This window comes from Squalius cephalus (genome assembly GCF_949319135.1).
Source record: "Squalius cephalus genome assembly, chromosome: 6".
Lineage (NCBI taxonomy): Eukaryota > Metazoa > Chordata > Actinopteri > Cypriniformes > Leuciscidae > Squalius > Squalius cephalus.
Genome location: NC_137127.1, coordinates 33,405,970 through 33,429,861, shown reverse-complemented (window position 1 = coordinate 33,429,861; position 23,892 = coordinate 33,405,970). Strand labels below are relative to the sequence as shown.

The window sequence follows — 23,892 nt, the reverse complement described above, 5'->3', positions numbered from 1 at the left end:
AAGCTAGCTAGCATGTCCTGAGTAAAAGTGATAAAAAAAAACATAAAAAAAAAACACCTACTTACTTCTTGTGGCCTGCGTATTCACAACGAGTACAAATAGCGATGCAGATTAACACTAGGCGATTTCCTAGGCAGATATTGACTTGGGACTATATTAGGGGGAGGCACAGGCGAAGCACTGCTACTTGGGTGCAGAGATATCACGCAACACATGAAATCCCACAACTTGTGAATACAGGTATAATATGGGTCGATCTGTATGCGTCATGTTTAAAATAATCACTTACTCTGTGGACAGCTGTCCATTTGGTCCATTCGGCGTGGGCCGTTTTTTCCAGTTCACTTTATCACACCGGAAAAAAAAATTGAGTACTGCAGGATGGATCAACGCTGTGAAATCCTCGGTAGCTGTGACACAACTGCGGGCACGCTCATCTTGATCTGACGCATTGAGCCTGGTTATCGGTGGCAGTAACTTGTCCCACTCGCCACAGCACAGACACTCTATTTCAGTCGGCATAGATTGGCATATTCCCCCACATTCACACCACCAGTTCTTGCTGGCTCTCATCCTCACGTCCTCAGGCTGTTGAGCGATCGCAACCTCCTCCTCCTGTCGTAATTAGGTGGGTTTTTTATCACTTTTACTCAGGACATGCTAGCTGGCAACAAAGGATTCCATTCATTAAGCTAAGCTAAGCTCGTGCCGACCCTGTCAAACTAAAACAATGCATGCACTGAGACAAAAATGCATTTGCCCACTTATCTAAATGTAGAAAAGAAGGTGAATAAGCCCTATTTCAAAAAACGGTGGAGTGTTCCTTTAATGTGTAATTCCATTTTGATTGGTAGTCCAGTTACACACACCTATAACTATCTTGTCAAATGAGTCAATATATGAGTCTTATGAGTTTTACGTACAAGTAAGTTCTTGGTTTATTTCAAGTTATACACAACAGAAGTAATTTTTTGCAGTTTAGTGAGTCAAGGACCACTCCTGCTGATTTAGTGAGTGAATTGTTCTGTCAGTGAGATGAATCAAGTGATTACACTTATGCAGCCAGTGAGGACAAAAAAGGTACTATGTATGTGCTCTACCGTTTAAAAGTTTGAACTTATTACTTTTATTTAGCATGGATGCACTAAACTGATCAAAAGTGAGTAAAGATATGCAGCACAACTGTTTTCAATGAAAATAATAAGAAATGTTTCTTGAGCAACAAATCAGCATATCAGAATGATTTAAATGCAGCATTGCTGGGCATATCGGTGTAGTGGCAAAACAACTGCAAAATGTCCAATTTGTAAGCAGCATGACTGCAAATGTTTTAATGTTAAAGACATTTAACATTGATGTAAATTACACTTAACACTGTAATGCTTCTGCAGACTTTCTCACATCGAATTCAGTTCAGACTACAAGCTGAAACATAATGTCTTTTGCTTAGTGCTGTAGATTCGATTATACACTGTTAGAGTTTTGTATTATGGTATTATAATTGCAGAAGAATGCGTTCAGAAACCATTAACAGAACCAAGTGCCATAAAAAATAAGTTCAGCTCCAGTTAAAAAGTTGGTTTGAAAATAAAAACAATGACAGAACAAAGTTTTGATTTCCAGTCCTAGAGAGATACGTACTGGTGTTTGACATTTCGTCTGTAATATCAGCTAATGAGGAACATTGTCTAAAATGCATTGTCTAAACTATGCAAGCAGTATATGTAAAAATCCTATAAAGCATGTGTGTACTATCTTTGTTCTTTTCCACAAACCTCTTTAATATGTTTACAGTAATGTCCATGTCACAGCTGAGGGCCTTCTAAGATTGTGTGGAGTAGAGTAGAGTTACACAAATCCCAGTTACTTGGAGAGATTAATCCAACTGGTTAAAGAATGTGGAGTGAAATCATCTGGTTGGAGATGTGAACGCAACTATATGCTCTTTTTTTCTCTCACAGAAATTAGCAAGAGTTTAGACTTTAGTCTGCCTTTTAATCATTGGATTTATTATTTACTTGCCTTCACTTTCATGTTGTGCTCTGTACCACAAGAAGCAAGCAGACCTGTGGGTATTTGCTATTGTTTGTTTTTTACTCATTACATAAAACTTGTTCATACATTTTTACCTCATTAACACACATGCTGCTCCCTCGCTGTGGGTCTTCACGTCATAACACATTATGCATGTGCTTTTTAATCTGGCTTTGCACGTACACAGTGATGCATTAGACACACTCACTGATGTAACCATATTCACAACCTGCTGCTTGAGCAGTGTGGGAAAGTTCTGCTGGCACATTTGGTACAAGCAGATGTATAAAGGGTTCAGCATAATCACGACTTTGCTGTGTCCAGCTATTAGGAGGTCAGTAGATCTCACACCAGTCTGTTCATGCACAGATATACAGCTGAACTGAAATGACATGGTGTGACAGGGTGGTTTTAGATTGCAATGTAAAAAGTGCTCAGTAAGTTGAAATATTCAGTATAAAATTTTATAATAATGTCCAAGTGTAGGGAAGACTAAATTAATCAATTAAATTAATTAGCTTGTGTCCCCACCCAAATAAATAAATACAATTCTTTGCAATCTCACAGTGTAACTTTGTCTCACATTGTGAATGTATTTCATATTTGAAACTGCATCTTACAATTACCAGGCTTCCATAGGCAACAGTCTTCTTGCAAGGTTCTTCTGTGGAAAAAAAGCACATATGCATTTGTACAAGTAATCTGGTTCTGTTTAGTTACCATTAGATCAAAATGAACAGTTCTTGTTTTTATGGAATTTTGCAGTTTATCCATGCACATTATTATTTTTTACTTGTGTGTTACTAGGTGTTGTGTGTGTTGTGTAAACATGATGGCTTTTGTAGTTCTAGACTAAATGCAAGCATGCATTTACTCATCTCACTTGCACAAAAACACATTCAGTATTCCTCAAAATGAATGAAAACAGTGAAATGCAAACTCAGAATATTACACAAACCTGCAATAATTACTCCATGTATTTAATCTCACTTTATTAAAGGGATAGTTCACCCAAAAATGAAAATTCTGTGATCACTTAATCACCCTCAAGTTGTTCCAAACCTGTATAAGTTTCTTTTTTCTGTTGAACACAAAATAAGATATTTTAATGAATGTCAGTAATCAAACAGTTGATGGTAGCCATTGACTTCCATAGTAGGATACCGTGTCTGGTTCCATGTCTGGTTACCAACATTCATTAAAATATCTTCTTTTGTGTTCAGCAGAAAAAAAGAAACGGTGAGAAATAGGTGAGAAAAAGTAACGCAAAAGTTATGTAACTTTCCATAAAAAGTAACACAATGTCGTAATGCATTTTGTAATGCACTTTTAAAAGGAACTTTCCTCAACACGGGTGTTAATATATGTCACAATAGATAGGAAAACACTAGGGCTGGACCCGAATATTCGAATATTCGTTCGGTGGGTTGGTATTCGATTTGAAAATTTGACATTCGAATATTGTTGTTGTTTTTTTTGCACACCTGGGATCCCCCGCAAAACGGTTCTCATTCGCGCTTGAATAAGGCCGGCGACACACTGGCTGCGTGGCGTGTCCGTTTTTATTTCGGCTCCATGTTAACAGGTTGGAGTTTGCACACTGCCTGCGTGAGACACGCGTCTCAGGCGCGGCTCGAGCCACGCAGAAAACGCGCGCATGCTAGAAATAGAACCGACGCCTAAGTGTTCCTGCAACGGGAGTGTTCTCTGGCTAGAGCGCAGAACAGTGGAGTTTGTATGGAAAGAAGTGCATGCCTGAGCTTGTGTTTTGGGTTAAGCTGCGTTCCTTTGACATTGTGGAAAATAGAATAATAGAAAAAAAATGTATTAGCCTTTTTACCCGTTATTATCAATCTAAATTAAAGAGGCTACATGCGATTTTCTGAAATTTAAACTCGCGACTAACACCTGTGGCCAAAAAACGGAACTGCTCTTCCTTTCTGCTCGCTCTCGTACGTGCACACTTCACAAGTCATCCGCTGCAAAGAAGTCAACATTATGTTTACAGAGGTAAGAACAGTCAAATACATACAGTGGTGGTCAAAATTGATGGCACCCCTGATAAATATGATAAAAAATGGCTGTAAAAAATAAATCTGCATTGTTTATCCTTTTAATCTTTCATTCAAAAAATTCACAAAACTCTAACCTTTCATTGAAGTAAAAGAATTGAAAGTGGGGGGTAAATCACATTATAAAATAAATGTTTTTCTCCAAAACACGCTGGCCATAATTGTTGGCACCCTGTTATTAAATACTTTTTGCAACCTCCTTTTGCCAAGATAACTGCTCTGAGTTTTCTCCTATAATGCCTGATGAGTTTGGAGAATAACTGACAAGAGATCAGAGACCATTCCTCCATACAGGATCTCTCCAGATCCTTCAGATTCACAAGTTCATGTTGGTGCTTCTCCTCTTCAGTTCAGCCCACTCATTTTCTATAGTGTTCAGTTTAGGGGACTGGGACGGTCATGGCAGAAGCTTCATTTTGTGCTCAGTTACCCATTTTTGTGTTGATTTTGATGTTTGTTTTGGATCGTTGTCCTGAAGGAAGATCCAACCACGGCCCATTATAAGATTTCTAGCAGAGGCTGTCAGGTTTTGATTTTTTATCTGTTGGTATTTGCTAGAATCCATAATACCATGTATCTGAACACGATGTCCAGGACCTCCAGCAAATAAATAGGCCCACAACATATAAGATCCAGCAGTATATTTAACCGTAGGCATGGGGTACTCTTCATCCCTGTTTGCACCAAACACATCTGCTGGGTTTGCTGCCAAAAAGCCCTTTTTTTTGTTTCATCTGACCACAGAATCCGGTCCCTTTTGAAGATCCAGTCGTGTCTGACAACTGAATATGCTTGAGTTTGTTTTTGGAGGAGCGAGGAGGATTTTTCTTGAAACCCTCCCAAACAACATGTGGGGATGTAGGGGTTGTTTGATAATTTTTTTTAGGCTTTCTGACCCCCAAGACTCAACTAATCTTTGCAATTCTCCATCTGTGATCCTTGGAGAGTCTTTGGCCACTCAAACTTTCCTCCTCACCGTGCATTAAGACAGTATAGACACACGTCCTCTTCCTGGCAGATTCGTAACATCTTTAGTTGATTATAACTTCTTAATTATTGCCCTGATGGTCAAAATGGGGATTTTCAATTCTTTAGATATTTTCTTACAGCCACTTTCTATTTTGTGAAGCTCAACAATCTTTTGCTGCACATCAGAACTATATTCTTTGGTTTTCCTCATTGTGATGGATGATTCAGGGGATTTGGCCTTTGTGTTTCCTCATATTTAAACTCCTGTGAAACAAGAAGGCATAGCTGGACAGTTTCATGTTCCTAGTCACCCTGGTGTGCTTAAAAAGGTAAATATTAATGGGAATATACTTCAGAGATATTTTTCTCATAAAAAATTCTAGGGGTGCCAACAATTATGGCCAGCGTGTTTTGGAGAAAAACATTTATTTCATAATGTGATTTACCCCCCAATTTCAATTCTTTTACTTCAATGAAAGGTTAGATTTTTGCGAATTTTTTGAAGGAAAGATCAAAAGGATAAACAATGCAGATTTATTTTTTACAGCCATTTTTTATCATATTTACCAGGGGTGCCATCAATTTTGACCATGACTGTATATTGTTTGAGAAACTAAGTTTGTTTGCTGACTAGCGGTGGTGGCAGAGTGATCTGGAACGTTAAACATGAACGCGCTTGACGTCACATCCGCAGACAGCGCGCGAAAAATCCGACCCGACAGAAAATAGGAAAAATAGGATACAGGCTTATAGGTGCACCCACTGTGAGCTGAGAAGGTGTCAGTATGCTCATCAGGAGATGTTTGAGTCATAAATGGTCAAATAAAAAGGCTATTGTTACGTTTATTTTGGGGAAAAAGTTGCATATAGCCTCTTTAATCTCGTTTTTAATTTAACTTAATTTTGTTTTTCTTTATTTCAATTTCGTTTTTCTTTATTTCAATTTCGTTTTTTCTTTATTTCAATTTCGTTTTTCTTTATTTAAATTTCGTTTTTTCTTTATTTAAATTTCGTTTTTTCTTTATTTAAATTTCGTTTTTCTTTATTTAAATGTCTTTTTTCTTTATTTAAATCTACCCTTTACTGTGTCAGTAATTTGTTAGTCAGAAAAATATTAGACTACCTTAAAAGTATTGCTTAAGTTAACAGACCTGTGTGTTAAGTTAACAGACCTGTGCAGTGTCTGTTCTCAGAGCATATAAGCCCTGCCCGTGTGCGGTGCGCCGCTTCCCGCTCGCGCTGTTCTGTAGTTTAATAAAAGTTTATTAATTCTGAATGTGTGCGTCTCGCGTGTCTATCTAGCCTAGAAATCTAGACGCACCCTAGCGGCAGCAAAATTTATTTTGCAGCCAGGGTAGTCTAGCAACTCTCCGTTGACTTTCGGAGCTGTAAAAACCTAAATTGGGTCAGGCCAATCACATCGTGTATAGAGTAGGCGGGGCGGGCTTAACATAATGACGACAGAGTTGCGACGGTTCCCTGCTACTTGAAAACAAAGAATGGCTGCTGCTGCTGGCGAACAGTCTTTCGAATCGGCTTTGGCCGCGACTCTGGAGGACTTGGAGTTAGGTTTTTCTTTGAGAAAAGAGCAAAGAACAGCACTTAAGTCATTTTTAAAAAAGGAAGATGTGTTCGTAGTTTTGCCGGCCAGATTCAAAAGTTGAATCTATCAACTAACCTTAGCTCCGCTGGTGGGAAAATGCTCTGGTTGGTTGAAGCGCTGTCCTATTGCGTGCAGAGTGAATTTGAAAGACAGCCGTTTATCCCGCCCCTCGGATTGAGCCGTGTCTATGATGAGTTGCCAGACCTAACATCTTGATGTAGGTCTGGCTTGCCAGGCTAGTGTCTATCTATATTGCACTAAATGCGACACTGCACTCCCATGTGAAGTCGATTGGATGAACGGTTCTTGAAATAATCAAAATGCAAACGGACAGACAGACAGAGAGATTCGTGCCTTTATTAGAGAGAAGAATATGTTCAGCACCCTCTCTCCGAAGCTTCGAATATTCGATGTTCATTACTACCGAAGCTTTGAAGCTCAAAAAATGGTATTCGGACCAGCCCTAGAAAACACATGATTGCAACTTACATTTCATGCTGACTTTAAAAAGTGTTCATTATGTTTGAACTTGCTTTTTTGGACAGTAGACTTGGTATACCTTGAGTATCTTTCTTCGAATTCTCTTAGGTGTCATATGTCAGAGTGTCGTAAATTTGCTGAGAGTGACAAAAGGCGCTGCAAAAAGGTCACATATGGTTGCTCATTTAGAATGCTTCAAATTCATTAGCATCAGAATGAGGTTAAAAGAACAAATATGTGTGCATATGCATATGTTTGCAATTAGGCATTTTATGTTCTTTTTGTGAGTTCTCCTGTTCGTATTATTATTAGTGAATGAGACCTAGTGTCTTTTCGAGTACTTGGGTACTTTGTCCTTGGAAGTGGCAGCAATGATTGATAATAAAAACGTTTTATTATTATTATTATTATTATTATTAGTTAAATTGGCAAATAGGAATAAACAAATAGGAATAGATTTTGTACACTATTCTTGACTTGAAATCTCCTAAAAAAAGAGCATAACTGAAGCAATGGAATGGATCTCTGGGGTCTTGAGACAATCTTTTTTAAAAGCTGGCTGAGTTATTATTTTATTGTTTAGCAGTCAAAATGCTACATCCCTATCTAACTATTTTATTCACTGCTCTTAATATATGTAATTTGGAGAAAGATGAGGCCTTTTTTAATTTCTTCATGTCATCTGTCTTGCATTAAAAACATTAACAATTCTGTTTGGCTCATATTTTCTCCTTTCCCACATTCTCTCTGCAGCCATTCCCACTGGTGTCATCCTCCCGCTGGATGGTGAAGCGTGGTGAGCTAACGGCTTTCGTAGAGGAAAATGGGATCTTTTCCAAGAGGACATCTCGCCAGCAGGTCTATTTCTTCCTCTTCAATGATGTCCTCATTGTCACACGAAAGAAAAGGTGAGCTGGAGACCACAAATTATATCTCTCAAACAGTGTCCAAATGTGCCTCTGTTTTAACCCTGCTGTTATTGTGCCCTGGAGGATACTATAGAAAACAGGAAATTATTTGACTAAAGTGGGCGGATATGAAGGTACAGCTTGTATGAATGGGTGGATCCTGTTGCAGAGACAGAACAAAGTTAGCTTTACCACTTATTCCATAAGGAAATGACAGAACTCAAAAACTGTTGTTAGGAAATAAAGCAATTGAGAGGGCAGAATTTTGTATTAAAATAAACAGGTAATGAAAATTGTCACACAACGTCAAAGCATCTGCACTACCCTCCAGACGGTACCTACGATCATCTTTCATGTGTAATATACAACAATGTGGAGTGGGGTTTTACCGTTTGCCAGTGCTCAACATCAATATTTGTATATTATTATAAATAAAATATTGCTGTCCTATCAGGTTAAATAGTCTGATAAAATAAAATAAGGCTAAACCCTTGAGTCTTCATTTCATTTGACTGAAGTAAGACCTTGTGACCACTGCAGATGACACGTGCAACTCACAGTGCTCCAGATTTTGCTTTTATGAAAATCTGTTTGTTTGCATTCCAGAATGTGATATGCTGTTTCCCTTGATTCTGATTCTTGTTTAAATACATTTATTCTGCCACTGTGACTGATTTTCAAACTTTTTGGTAATTGTCATAGACAAACATTGTGTTTTGCTACCTAGCACAAAGCAACTAAAATAGAAACATTAACAAACATTATCTTCATCATGTAACTCTGTTGACGGTGGTGTCCAGTAGGACAAGAACTCATATTAGTCGGGGAGCCAAAGTCTCAAAAATGGGTTGAACCTGACATGGTCTGCCATACTTTTTATTTGTGTTTTTTCTGTTAACTTTGACCCTAAGAACCAATAATTGGAGGGTCTGCTCTGCCGGAAATATCGCGAAAAAAATTGTGGCCATTTTAGTGTATGCACCCTTTATTTTTTATCAGAAAAATTTGAAAAATGTTTTTTTTCCTCAAATCCTCAGTAGGTTTGGTAGGCTGTCAATAAATGCATTCCAGATACACAGAACACATGTGCTGACAACATCCACTGAAAAAATAACTCTTAAAACACATTTCTACATGATTTTGTATAAATTTAATGCAAAAAAATTAGGTGTTTTCTCACTTTTTTCCAATATTTTCATCTTTACTTCATTGGCAATCAACTATTCCCCTAAGTTATGACATCAGTCAATATGTCATTCTTTTCACCAAACAGTATACTCATTCCACAGAAAAAATCATAAAAATCCAACCAAAATCAATGGATCTGTGATGATTTCACTAATAGTTGATCAGCAGGCTCAGAACCTCAATAGAATTGTAGGCTACTCTCAAAATTCCGAAAGACATATAGTCCATGAGCCAGGGGTATCATCGGTATCATAGGGGGGAAAAATGCTATCATTCTTTTTTGGCAAGGTATACACCCCTAGTATTAGAAAAATCCCGATAGCAGTGCAGGGGTGGTAGCGAAATCACTTTTTTCAGCTCATGAAGTTACTAACCTCCTAAGATAAATTCCGTTTTTGAAATCTGGTGTTTATCTGGTTTAGGCTCATGCTAGGGATAATGTCAATATTCTATAATATGGTGCTTGGTATCGTTGGAAAGGGGACCTTTTAGGCTTTCATTTAAGCCCAGTACTGAATCTGTCTGACAAACACAGAGGTCACATGACTTCTTTAAACCAGAAATAACACACATTTTTTTCACAATTTCCGCCTAAACTGTATGCTTTCTTTTATCCCTGTGGCATGAAAGAACACCACGGACACAAAACTCAACAACTTCAATACTCAAGGCACTCTGATGACTCAGGAAATGTATAATATACCCATACTATTTATTTGTGAGAGCCTTAAATTAGAGTCTTCAAAATAGAATAGAGCCAATAGAATGGACAAATAGAATACCCTATTGGTCCAGGGCCAAATGGCCTATTTATTCATGTACAGTTGTAATAAAAAGTCATTGTTTCAATAGTGTTGTCAACATAACACTTGTAATTGGTTTAACAAAATCATGTATTTTGATATTCACCCACTTTCAGTTAGAATGTCAGAAAGTAGCTCATGCACGATGGATTTTGTTGATGGATTTTGACAGTTTGACGAGGTTTTGTCAGTTTTGTGAAAAGATTGTTGGTTCAGTTGACTGGTTATAACAACACTACCAACTATGCCATCTTCAATCAACTTTCATTGAGTTCCAGGGGTATTAAATGTAAGTACAAAATACTTTTTCTCTTGTGCTTGTGAATTGGTGGGGAATAGTGGCAGTAGCTAATGTAAGCTTGGTGTTTTTAGCAGGCTAGCTAGCTTGCAGGTTAAACAGTGTAACAGTAACTGCTACAGTGCAGTCAGGGCTTTCAAGTGTCATGTGACAGTCACTCATTTCGGTCTTTTGTCACGCCCTCTCGCCACACATTGTATTTCTCACGCGGAAAAACTATTTATAATATATTTAATATGCCGCAGCGCCCAAAATGACTCTGGCCACGCCAGTCTCATTATGGAACCGGCAGGATGATAAGATGATAACTTATCGCTTGAATGATTTTGAGCCTGGTTAGGACACCCTGATTTGTGGTCAGTTTTTCTTCTAAAATTGTTTAACTTGAAATGAGAACATTTCACTTTTGAGGCTTGCAAAATAAACATTTGCTTTGTAGCATTTACATTTACAAACATTTACATGTCTTATTGGCCTGTTTGTACAGTCTCTGCACAGTGCCAGTTTGTCAGTTATTGTTCTGGTCAATTTTGGGAACATTCTGCACACTATGACAAGGGGATGGCCTCCAGGAAAATGAGATGGTTTTCATTTCTACTCCAGCGAGTATGGCCCCCAAAATCTGTGTCTGGGATTCAACTGAAAAGCTTTTTTTTTTTCAATCATTATGTGATGTTTATTCTGGTACGCGGTCTGTACAATATGTGAGGGGAGCCTGAGTCACACTACTCGCTCAAATCTGAAGCAAAACAAACCCGTGCACGCCATCACGCTCTCTCAACTTCATCCCTCTTTTCATTTCCTATCTCTCTCTTTCTCTCTGGTCCACTTTTTTCACTAATTTTCTCTGGTTATGTAACTAACACTTAAATCAGCTGGTTATTTTTCTGTTATCTCCTTTCTTCCTTTATGAATCTATTTCTCACGTACACATACAGTATATGGGCTGAAGTGTTTGTTTCATTTTGCATATCCTTTTTGCAAAATAATAATGTTTTTTAGTTGTATAGATAATAGAAAAGGACACCATGTTCAGTACACTGTTGTTAGGCATGTTTATCAAAGTGTGAGTGTACAAGAAGTTTAACAAAAAGGTTCAGGATTATACGGCGACTACATAATCCATCTCTCAAATTTGTAATTACCAATATTACCGGTAATAGTATTTTAAATATTAATAGATATTACCATATCTCTTCATACCAGCACAGAGGCCTGTGTGTATGTTTAAATGAAAGTGTGTGAATGTTTTTTCCTAGACCTGGAACATCTCTTGGCTGCTGAATGATGTCATTACAGCAGTTGGAACATCAGATTGCTCAACTGATAGAAATTCCCTGCTGGATGCTGTAATATGCAATTATAATACAATATGTCAGGAGCAGACGGTAGTTTAATTGTCCAGCTGATGGGAAAGCCAGTTAAAAGTTGACTAGTGCTCCTTGTTGCCAGAACTGAGAGAGGTAGATGTGGTTGATGTCTCTGACAGATGGCCAGGCCTGGGCAAAAAGGATCGTTATACATTTGTGTGTACATATTAGGACAGACTTGCCCTCTCTTAGTTGTGGGCGTTATGATCGAAATCTTATTTAACGATAACAAATATAGGAAATCAAAGATACAAATGACAAAAACAGTGCTTTAATTTTTTCAAGTACAGTAGGTCTATTTAAGGGTAGATTTAAGGTAAGAAATACTACAGATACTGAATAATGAAATGTGGAATAAAACAATGCACAGTCTTCACTGAATGAATTAAGTATATACTGATTCTTATTGAGTGTTGTGTGTTGCATGGCAACTTTAACATTGCTGCTTTATATTGCTGAAGAACTGCATTGCTTGTCAGAAAAAATGTTATCAATAAATTAAAGCATTTTTGATTCTGTGCGCTTATTTCATGAAATCTTCCTAGGATATGTAGTAACCATTTTATAAAAGCAATAACCCCCATTAAGCCACTGTTTACAGAGATTTTAGAACAGCTAAAGGCCTTTTTTTTTTTTTTACAATGTCTCTAATCTGTTCTACAATCACTTTAATCCACAGCTTCTTGGGGCTTATTGTTTTATATTAACGTCAAGCACTTTTTTTCATTTATGCATGTTTCTTTATCACTCCAATGTGTCAATAAAATGAAGTAGTCCTGTGCTGTGTGGATATATTTAAAGTCCGCGTGAACCGGAAGTTGCAAACGACTTTTCTCCAGTGTTGTGACGTATTTCCCAGTGAAAAGGAATATTGAACAGAGGGCAGGGTTTTACTCTAGCGCTCCTCCTCTCCATCTCTCACTCATAGCAGACTAACGGTTTGAGGGGAGTGGTTAAGCGTTTCCCAACCCAAGCCGTCAAACCTACATCATCAGAGAAAGAACGCCATTCCAGACCGGAAGTAACTTTTCAGACTTTGATTAAAGATTACGACGGCAAACAATTTTTTTCGGTGTATTAACTTGCACGGATTAATTTTTCACCACAAGACTAGTAATATGCGCTAACAAAGTAAATAGGGTCAATTTTGATTTCAGTTGGACTTTAAATATTGTACACGATATAGCAATATCTTTTACGTTACACACTTTGTATCGTCGGCACGATACATATTCTCATATCGCCTAGCCCAACTTTTACATGTACGGTTGTAACACACCAAGCTGTAAGAGCTGCCCTTGAGCATCTATCAGCCTTGTTTTTGTTCCACATCGTTGGCACTAGGCAGACCCCCGTTAGCGGCTTTTATGCTGATTACTGCCACCTGCTGGTATGTAGAGTTGTTTCTTCTCACCCAGGTGCAGATAATACATGCTAGTTGGCTTTTGGCTGTAGTTTTTGCAGTAGTGGTAGGTTCAAGCACAACTTTCTGGTCCAGACGCAGGTGATGTGAGGCAACACAATAGTCGGCTTTTGTCAACACTAGTTTTTATTGTTGTCGGTTTGGTGACGAATTTATTGATGAAGATGATTTTTATTTTTTATTTTTACTAAATCAATCATTTCAGTGTTATAAGTTAATTAGAGTATCATTTGGACTGCTCTCCTTTTGAAGATTCAGCTTCCTAATAGCTCATTTTAGTTGGTCTCTCTCTCTCTCTGTTGCTCAGAATCTTTCATGATCACCTGAGTCACCGTGTTTCTTCCAGACTTCCGATTATATGTGTGATGGTCCCACTCTGTCTGTGGGATCTGTCGTCTTCTGCCAGTGGAATGTAAGTGGCATTGTGATTGTGTTGGACAGAGCCCAGAGGATTTTCAGTAACTGAACAGGAGGATCTGACTCCACTTATTCAATTATCTCTATACAAACACAGCTAATTATCTGGCTGAAGACATGCTGACTTATTATTCACACCACTAGCATTTCAATGCTTTTATGAATAGCACTTGCTTACACATCAGCATTCTAATTAAAACAGTCAGCAGTCATTGTCAGAGACTTTTAATCATTTAAATCATAGAAAAACATTGTAGCATCTTGACTATAGACAGAAATACTGTTTTGTTTAATATATTGTACAGATATGACAAGTGACAGGACATCTACAAATTTAAAGTAAACAAATATATATTGTATTATATATGTTTCCTCAATATGTCATTTACTCTCCCTCTTTGTTAATGTTGACTACCTTTATATAGACAAATAAATAAACAAACTGAGACATAAAAAATATCTTATTTTATGTTACACAGTAGAAAGAAAGTCAAACAGGTTTGGAATAACATTAGGGTGAGAAAATGAGGACAGAATTTTCATTTTTTGTGTGAGCTATTCCTTCAGGATAAATTATTATTACTACAATGCAAGAAAAAGCATCACATTTTCATTACTATAAATATTGATCCATCCTGTAAAGACAAAATGCTTTTATTATTATTAAAATCTGCATAAAATTCAGTACAACAAATACTAAAGTGTACTGTATACTTGTACTTCTTACATTTATGATTATTATTATTTTGCATACAGATAGCTTACTCAGGATAGAGTTAGAAATTTCTGTCCAAAATATGTTATTTGTTTCTTTTGATTTTGGGGTGAAATTTGACTGGGACATGTCTTAATATTTCATGAGATTCACCCATTAAGGTTTACATTACGCCTCCACCTCTTTATCACTCTTCCAGCGTTCCTCTTTATCAGTCTATCCCCTTTTCCTTTTCCGTACTACACATTCCATTCTGGTTTTGATTGATGTTTTGGAGCAAGGGATAGTTTGATGGATAGCTGATGACCTGCACTTTAAACCCACAGCTTCTCCCTGAAGTCATGTACATATAACGGTAGGCACTGCTGCACATGTGTGTTGGTGTACAGTTAGCTGCTGTTGATGGGCCTCAGCAGAGATCGAGAGCCTCACATCTCTGCAGCGAGGGGCCATTTGACCTTCCAATTACTTCCAGATGGCAGGAAAGTGTTAGACAGGCAACTGAATCTAGATGTACAGTCACAAGAATAAATTTGTGAACCCTTTGAAAATGTCTTGATTTCTGCATTGATTACTCATAAAATGTGGTCCAATCTTTATCTAAGTCACAAATATAGACAACATAGACACAATTTGACATCACTAATAACACACAAACTGTAATAACACAAAAGTTTTCTTGAAGACAATGAGTGATTATTAGCCAGGCAGACTGGACAAATGAAGTAAAACTCTGTGTTAAGACTTCTCCAGAAGCTAAATGGAGTCAATTAAGAAGATGAGATTGTAAGTGTGGGTTGCACAGAAGACCTGCCCGTTAAATAAAGGCACACACTGACACATCTGTTCTCCTCGAGACGCAGGGATTGCAAATCGATTCTCCCTGTGCCCACTATCAGAAAAACAACACATAGGGAAGGACAACACATAGGAAACCAATGCGGCCAAAGGTAAAATATTGACGTGTCTCATGGTGGCCCAAGGACACATGTGGATCATTGAAGCAACAATGAATTCAAGAGACTATCAAGACATTTTTGCATGAGAATGTCAGGACAGATGTTCAGACTTCAAGCTTAAAAGAGGTTGGGTGATTCAACAAAAGAAGTGTCCTGGCCTGAAGCCAATTGATGTTCTGTGACATAACCTAAAGAGTGCTGTGCAAACAAGACAACCCAGAAATATAGATAAACTGAAACTGATTTGAGCTGAGGGATGGTCCAAAATTGGTCAAAAGTCTTTCAAGCAGCTACAGTAAACATCTGGTGGAAGTTCTAAAGGAAAATCTACAAGTTACTACTGTTCAACTTAATTTCTTCTCCCTGCTCTGTGAATGATTACTTAATGTATTCAATAAAAATGTGAAAAGTACATTTGTTTGTGATGGACTTGGTGGTGTTCCATCGCAAATGAATATCCGAGATCCAAGTGATTTAACCTGGAATATTCCTTAATATTAATCTCTGACTCTCTCTGTTTCTCTTCCCTTAGCGAGGAGAGCTATACAGTTATAGACTACGCACTGAGGGATCAGGTCTGGGTGGGGTCGTGTCAGGCAGAAGACCTGAATCTCTCTCCAGTACGTGGCACTGCGGGAATGCTGACGTCACGACAGAACGTGGCCAGCCACATGTTCCAGATCAGTTTCCGCAGCAACTACTCTGGAGACAATGTGACCATGATCTTAGGGTTGGAGCTACTGTAAGTATTTGCATAATAATTCATATACATCACTCGTGCGCTTATTTGCAGTATTTCTGCCAAACATCTTTACAGGGATCCCACGTTCAGAGAAAATATGGAAATATCCAGTAAGTTTTATGAATAATAATAATAATAATAATATTAATAAAATCTTAAAAAGTTTTTAGAAGTTAATATAATTTTGAAAGAAAAAAATCTAAAATATCTGTATACATTTTCCCACATTTTTTAATTGGCTAGAAAGTCAGTTACACTACTGTTTAAAATTTTGGAGTCTGTAAGATTTGTAATATTTTTAAAAGAAGTATCTTATGCTCACCAAGGCTGCATATTTTTGAACGAAATTACAGTAAAAAAAGAAAAGTAATGTGAAGTATTATTACAATTCAAAATAGCTGTAACGTGTATATCCTGTTATGTTCTGATGTGGTTTCGTTTTCACTCTGTCTGCTCTGTTTGAACCTGTGTTTATCTAGTTCCCTTTGTTTTTTCCTTATATTTATTTCCCTGTGTTCAGTTTCAGTTTACTGAAAAATAAGAGAGCACACACAACACTGTATGACATGTGTGACACACACACACAACACTGTATGACATGTGTGAAAAACTCAGTTCCTGGAGGGCCACAGCCCTCCAGAGTGTAGCTTTAGCTTCAACCCTAATTAAACGCACCTGATCCAGCTCATCAAGTCCTTCAGGCTTATTTGAAAACTACAGGTATGTTTGTTGGAACAGGTTTGAAACTAAATTCCTGGAGGGGCACAGCCTTGCAGAGTTCAGTTTTTCACTCCTGCTGTATGATTTCTAGAGCTGATATAGGGCAGTTTGTTCAGCAGAGCTTCGCATCATCCATGACTTCTAGAAATAATGATGCAATTGATATTCAATTCAGCTTCAGATTGCATCATTCATTGTTTTGTCTTAAAATCAAGTATTGTCCAAACCCAGTCATAGATTTATTCATATATCCTGGCAAAGATGTATTTTAGTAATTTCTGGTTTATATTGAGATCCCTTCCTTTTATTACTCACTTATGATCTGCCATTCCAAAGTCAAGGGTCATATATACTGACCAATAGCATATCATGAAAATTAGATCCAATCAGAATTTTAAGCATATATATATATTTTTTGTTCTCAGTGACCCAGATTTAGGAAAGTTTGAATACATTTATTTCAGAATCATTTTGGCTGTAGACCAGTGTTATCAGTGTTGAAAATAGCTGCTTAATATTTTTGTGGAAACCACAAAAAAACAGAAATTAATTACAATTTATTTAAAATAGAAATCTTTTGTAATATTGTAAATGTCTTTACTGTCACTTTTGATCAGTTTAATGCATTCTTGTTGAATAAAAGTGTTCTATATAAAAAATCTAAATAATCTCCCTGACCCCAAACTTTTGTTGTGTAAATTCATTGGTCAAAGATGTGGGAACCCTGACTTTATCACATAATTTCCTTTTCTCCCTTTGCTTCCTTTCATAGTGCATTGAGTTTGCTCGTGCTCACATCAACACACTTACACATTAATGAAGCTGCTTATGACTTATGTGAGTGATTCTGTATCTTTCTGAGGCTAGATAACCTGCTGAAGTAGACATGTTGACATAACCTTTAATTGACATGACAGATTTTAACTGCTCTATAAAAAGTAGTACATGTGTGTTTTAGCACCCCATCAGTCATCACACTGCAGGGCCGCATGTACCAGCACAAGATTTATCAGAAAAGAATCAGGCATTCACCCAGTAAACTAAACAAAAATAAGCCGAGATGTAGCGATGTTGATCTACCGGATTTCCTGATCTACCTCACCCTTTCACTTGTAATAGTTGTTGATGGTTTTGAATCAGGGTTTGTTTGAAACTATAGCTGTAGGTGATGTACTTAGTGCCAAGAACTACTCATTAAAAAAGCTAATCATGTCGAACAGAGCACATACAAACATGTTTGGTGAAGAGAAAGACTCCAGCAGGGTTTTTGCTCTTGTTTTGAGGACTAAGGTCAGGAAAGGGGAGGAAAAAATAACAGAGAATAGCTGCACAGTAACAGCTGCACATTTGTATCATTCTTTTGCTTTGCATCTTTCCAAAATAATCCTCCTTCCTCCATTTTAAAGCCAGAAAACCTGAATTGTATTTCAAGGGAACATTTTCTACACTTATGTAACATTGTATTATTTTATTTAAGCTTAATTTTTAGTCAAATTTATTTGCATCAAAAACAGTAGTTATTTTCACATGATCATCTTCTTTCACACCTCCTCTGACCTTTAGAAATAAACACTTATTTCAGGACACAGTGTGTGGTGCCCGCCTGTGCAAATATCAGCATCACAATGTTAAAATACTAAGTGGTTGCCAAGGTGTTCTGAGTGTTTTTTAGTGTGTTGCTATTCCGTTGCTAAGTGGTCACTTACTTCCTCAAGTCTAAAGGACTCACTTCCCAAGTTGATATTCTGGTCTATAGATATGACTCTAGTCACTCTGGACACTGTAATTTCTAGGCCTTTTTGTTTGTTTGTAATGGAGCACTGAGAACTTATCATGAAATTCCATGAAACCAACCACTCATTTAAATGGATGACAAAGGTCTTTATTTGTTCAGTAAAGATCTGTATCATTCCTCAAGCTTTTAAAGCAAATAAGTTTAGAGACACAGTGAAACAAGTTATATTGAACTGAACAGGCTATGTACTTAGAGAAATCTTAAAGGTACAGTAGCTAAAACTAGTTTTACTTTAAAGAGGTGGTTGAATGTGATTTCACTTTTTTAACTTTAGCTAGTGTGTAATGTTGCTGTTTGAGCATAAACAACATCTGCAAAGTTACAACGCTCAAAGTTCAATACAAAGGGATATATTTGCTTTTAAAGAAATCAATTTCTAAGGACTACAGCAAATGGCCGGTAGGGACCAGTGATGCGCGGGTTGATCCAAAATGAGCGGGTGCCTGCGGTCACCCGCGGTTACCCGCGGTTACGAGTCATCCAAAAATATTTTTAATGATATTCGGGTCGCGGTTGGTCGGGTCGTTTGAAATAAAGATGCCAATTAAACCTTTGTAATTTATATAGTACTAGACACAATTTTCTATGAAATACATAGGCCTACACTTTATTGGCTGAATAACTGGCGCGAAGATGACACACAAGCTCAGTCTGCAGGTAGAGATGGAGGCGGCAAGAGAAAAGGTGAAGACTGGGGAGTGGAAGCTCCGCAAATACACAAATAGAAAGAGCAAAGTGTGGGAGACATTTGCCGAAATAATGAAAGATGATGACCAAAGTGCTGGCTTTGTCATGTGTACTTCTTGCGATGCTATTTACACATTTGATAACCACAAAACTGGCACGACCAACCAGGCACGGCGCCAGGATTCCAGTTTTGGATGGGCCAGTGGGTGGGCCTTAAATTAAAAACGTTAAATAAAAAAAAAATTAAAAAAACCTTATCCAATCACTGCTTAATCTAATAAAAAAATATTGACTAATATAGCCTACTGTTATAATATCTGTGCGTATACATAATATATATTTTAATAGCTTGATGCTCTTTAAATATTTTGTTGCATTGTTAAAAGTAAATCCGCGATCGCTCTCCATGGTTCTGACCAAAGAATCTCCATTACGCATCATACGCATCATACCTGGGCTGCATTTTCCAATAACGTTGTCTCTTAGCGCGCTACGAAGACTCTTAAGGTATAACTTATCTAAAGGTATACTACCACTAAGGTATATCATTGCTAGGCGTCTTCAGGGCTACCATCCACTCGCGAGGCAGAGGCGCTGGCGCCCTCCTAGCAACGGCGCTGTTTTTGGTAAAACATGCTTTTGACCACTTCAATAAGTTTTGTTTTATAGAAAACTCTTTTTAAAAGATTTTCATTTTGTATAAATTGTATCTTAATTTTGATCAATGTTTTATCAATCAATTGCCTGTATTTAATAAATAAGAAGCAAATATATAGCAGACAATGTAATAAGGCGCCGGCACGATCACTTGCATTGCATGTGAACTGGAGGGCGCCGAAACTCAGCTTGTGCCTCACAGATTTGAGAAATATAGGCTATATATTACAGAAAGCTTGAAATGTCTACTTTTAAACGAAAATATTCAAATCAAAATAAATAGGCTATGATTATGTAATCCGAAATGTGCATTTCTCTCTGGCGTTCATGGCGAGTCCGCATGTCAACTTCATCTTTGCAGCGACACAGAAAACACCAGTTTATTACTAAACAATTAAATGTCTCCTTGCTAATTTAGACACATTCATAATCATTACTTTAACCAGTTCTTTGTGGCAAGCTTTATGCGTGCGGTCATAACGCTTATTATCCTGTAGGCTATAGCCTATTTAAGTAATTCAATTAATAGAAAGGGGCGATTTGTCCATGAATGGCTTAAATGAACAACTACTAGTCGACTAGAAAAAAAAAATTAGTCGGAGGCAGCCCTTATTCCACATATTTTCGAACCAGCAGGACATCTGGGTTGGACGAGCGACCCTGCGGAATGAGCGAGCGGAGCGGAATATTCAGAAATGCGCTCTCCGCTCACAAACCCGAACCTCACTGTATGCTGAACTTGCGCAGAAACATCAAAATAGACATAGCCAGCTTTTTAAAATTGTTTTTAAAACTAAACATTTAGACTATTTTAGTACAAATTTAGAGCTTATTGACGATTTTTTATAATTCTTGACAAAATTAGAATATATTAAGTTATATTAAGATGCACAATGAGCATTTACTACTTTTAAAAAATGCGGGTCAGGAAGCGGGTCGGGTACAATATTTTCTTTTTCTTTTTTTGCGGTCCGAGTTGCGGGCGGGTTAGTTGAAAACGTCGGTCGGGTGCGGTTTGTTCATACATTGACCCGCGCATCACTGGTAGGGACTACAAGACATTCCTCCAGGGTTAGTGACATCACTAACCCCAACATTTACATAAACCCCTCCTCTGGGAACACAATAAATAAAGGGAGCGAGGCCATTTTATGTTGCTTTGGAGAAGAGTTGTTGTGGTAGTAGAGTGTCGTTGCCGCCATGCCGTCGAAACGCTGTTATCTTCACCCAGATTGCAGGTCCACTTTCATTGAAACCGGAAATCTTCCGACTGTTTTTACAAGGAGGGACAGAGCAGTGTAGAATAATAGTTAAATATGTGAAAAATAATGCGAATTTTTCAAAACGAAGCATGAACACGTTACAGTGCACCCCACAAACACAATCAAGACTTCGAAAAAAGGTGTTTTACCACTGAGTACATTAGATACTTTTAAAGGATTAGAACCATTTTCAATTGAGCTTTTCAGGTGAGTGAGATAACATGTTATCTGTCTCTGAGAGTGTAATTATAGCTTAGCATGTTGCCATTCCACTTACATAACAAAGATGCTTATCTACAGTTGCTCTTGGTGAAGAGTCAGCATGACTGTAGTTCTTCTGAGGAACCTTTGTCAACACAAGACAAGTTCTCCCACATTTCTTGCAGGCTCCACCCAATTGAGTGTCTAATAACATGTTGATACTGCTATGAGTGAGTGGCACAATCCTTCCTCACGGTGGGTGTCCAAGAATGTCATCATTATGGAAAGCCCCCAACTCTCCTTGTCTTAGAAAAGGATATTGGAGAACAGACCCCCATTGTGACGTCATTAGCCACATCTTTTTGTGCTGTGTTCACTTGAATGTTGATATGGGTGCTTCTCATTACTTCTCAATTGATGCTTCCTCATTTCCTCGCAGTGGGTCGCCAGGAGCAGGCTTGAAGACTGCCATAGAAGAACCACTTTTGCTTCCCCAAAGAACCTTTCAGCTAACAGTTATTAAAAGACCCATGTTTTTCTTAGTGTGAAGAACATTTTAATAATCTAAACAACCTTTTTCTAGTATAAAGAACCTTTTTGTTGAATGGAAAGGTTCAATGGATGTTAAAGTTGCTTGATGGAACTATATAGACGCCAATAAAAAAACTTTATTTTTAAGAGTGTAACCAAACTTCAACAACATAAGGGCAGATCCCTTCAATGCAGCTGATGACCTTTTGAAGTGATGTTTGAGTGATCAATAATATTCCAATACACAAAGAAGATTTCCTTCGATTCTTCCGTCTTCATTTTCTTTCCTTGCATCCTTTCTTCACATCTTAAGGGGGATGAGAAGCACTATATTCACACGATTCAACTATAGCTAGATGGCTATGCACTGTCAGGAGCTTGAGTCATCTCAACGCCTTCCCTCCTGCTGGCTCACTTAGTGCCTCTTTTAGTTTTCAGGAGGAATAACCATTAATACGGTATTTGAAAGGTGCCCTAAAACTACAAGTGAACTACAAGAAACTCTTTGCACTCTCTGCCCACTAAATGAGCAGTATAATTGATTAAGATAATGTACTGGTTTTGTCTTAATATAAAAAAAGCCAAATGTAGATAGTATACAGTGCTATGCATTAGACACTCATGCTAAAGTTGACTAAAAAGAGGAATAAAAAATCATCTTTTGGAAATTGAACTTAATGCCTTAATTAAAAAAAAATATAGGAAAAATCCAACCTTTAAGGACACCAATTTTCTTTGTGAATGAATAATGTATCGTAAATAAATAAATGTTCTTCCTTAAAATACAGGGTGCATAAGTTTGGACACCCCTATGTTAAATTCCCATAGAGGCAGGCAGAATTTTATTTTTAAAGGCCAGTTACTTCATGGATCCAGGATACTATGCATCCTGATAAAGTTCCCTTGGCCTTTGGAATTAAAATAGCCCCACATCATCACATAGCCTTCACCATACCTAGAGATTGGCATGGAGTACTTTCCATAAGATAATCTCTCAATGCAAATCAAACTAGCTATTAGGCTAACTGAAATAAAACCTTGCCAATCTCTAGGTATGGTTAAGGCTATGTGATGATGTGGGGCTATTTTAATTCCAAAGGCCAAGGGAACTTTATCAGGATGCATAGTATCCTGGATCCATGAAGTAACTGGCCTTTAAAAATAAAAATCTGCCTGCCTCTATGGGAATTTAACATAGGGCTGTCCAAACTTATGCACCCTGTATTTTAAGGAAGAACATTTATTTATTTATGATACATTATTCATTCACAAAGAAAATTGGTGTCCTTAAAGGTTGGATTTTTCCTATTTTTTTTTTAATTAAGGCATTAAGTTCAATTTCCAAAAGATTTCCTCTTTTTAGTCAACTTTAGCATGGGTGTCTAAACTTATGCATAGCACTGTATATTTCTTGAAGATGCCTCAATCATCTTCATGTTTTCCTTCGCTCTGTTTTCAGTTTTGATATTTACTTCCAAACCTACCTTTTTAACTTTTTACCTCATGTAAAATAATCTTTAAAGGTGATCGGCCTGGAATGTTGGCCCTCAGCTGTAGGAAGCGTGTTAAAGCCTGTTGAAGCAGTGCAGCATGCAGGAGACCAGACAGTGGGAGATGTGAGGTTTTCATTCCTGGTGCTGCCGGCCTTTCTGGTGTTTGACAAATATAGCTTGCTAGATCAGAGTTGCTGAATTCGGCATGAAATGAAAATTCACCCCATCTATTTTCTAAATGCATTGGTGTCATTTAAAAACAAATGTTTTGACCTTGAAAGGTTTAATTGAAATGTTATTTATGCAGGACTTTTCAAATAATTTAGAAAATTTTATGAACTCAGGGAATGTGTAACACTGTGTCTGGGTGTAAGATGAGTAATTCAGCTGGTGTAATTCGGAGCAGTTTTTGCTACCTGTTGTGATCATGTGTGCTCAGATTCCAAGGATGTGAATAGACAGCTACCCTTCTCATGCTAACTACACAAGCGGCTGAGGGAAACGGGTTCAGCAATACAAACGTCCTCATAGTTTGCATTACACATTTAATATTTGGACATGCACA

At 37.5% G+C, this 23,892-nt stretch overlaps 1 protein-coding gene across 2 annotated transcripts in view; it reads left to right on the top strand.

Moving 5' to 3' along the window:
- LOC307160261 (rho guanine nucleotide exchange factor 26-like) overlaps positions 1–23,892 on the top strand; it is a gene marked incomplete at its 3' end in the record, with an annotated part of 106,440 nt that overhangs the window by 66,692 nt on the left and 15,856 nt on the right. Inside the window, exons 11-12 of one of the 2 annotated variants that reach the window (XM_079874213.1) lie at positions 7,912–8,066; positions 15,772–15,981. In XM_079874213.1, the coding sequence (XP_079730339.1) occupies positions 7,912–8,066; positions 15,772–15,981 (365 nt within the window). The remainder of the gene's footprint in view (positions 1–7,911; positions 8,067–15,771; positions 15,982–23,892) is intronic. The other variant, XM_079874214.1, reaches the window with a different exon arrangement.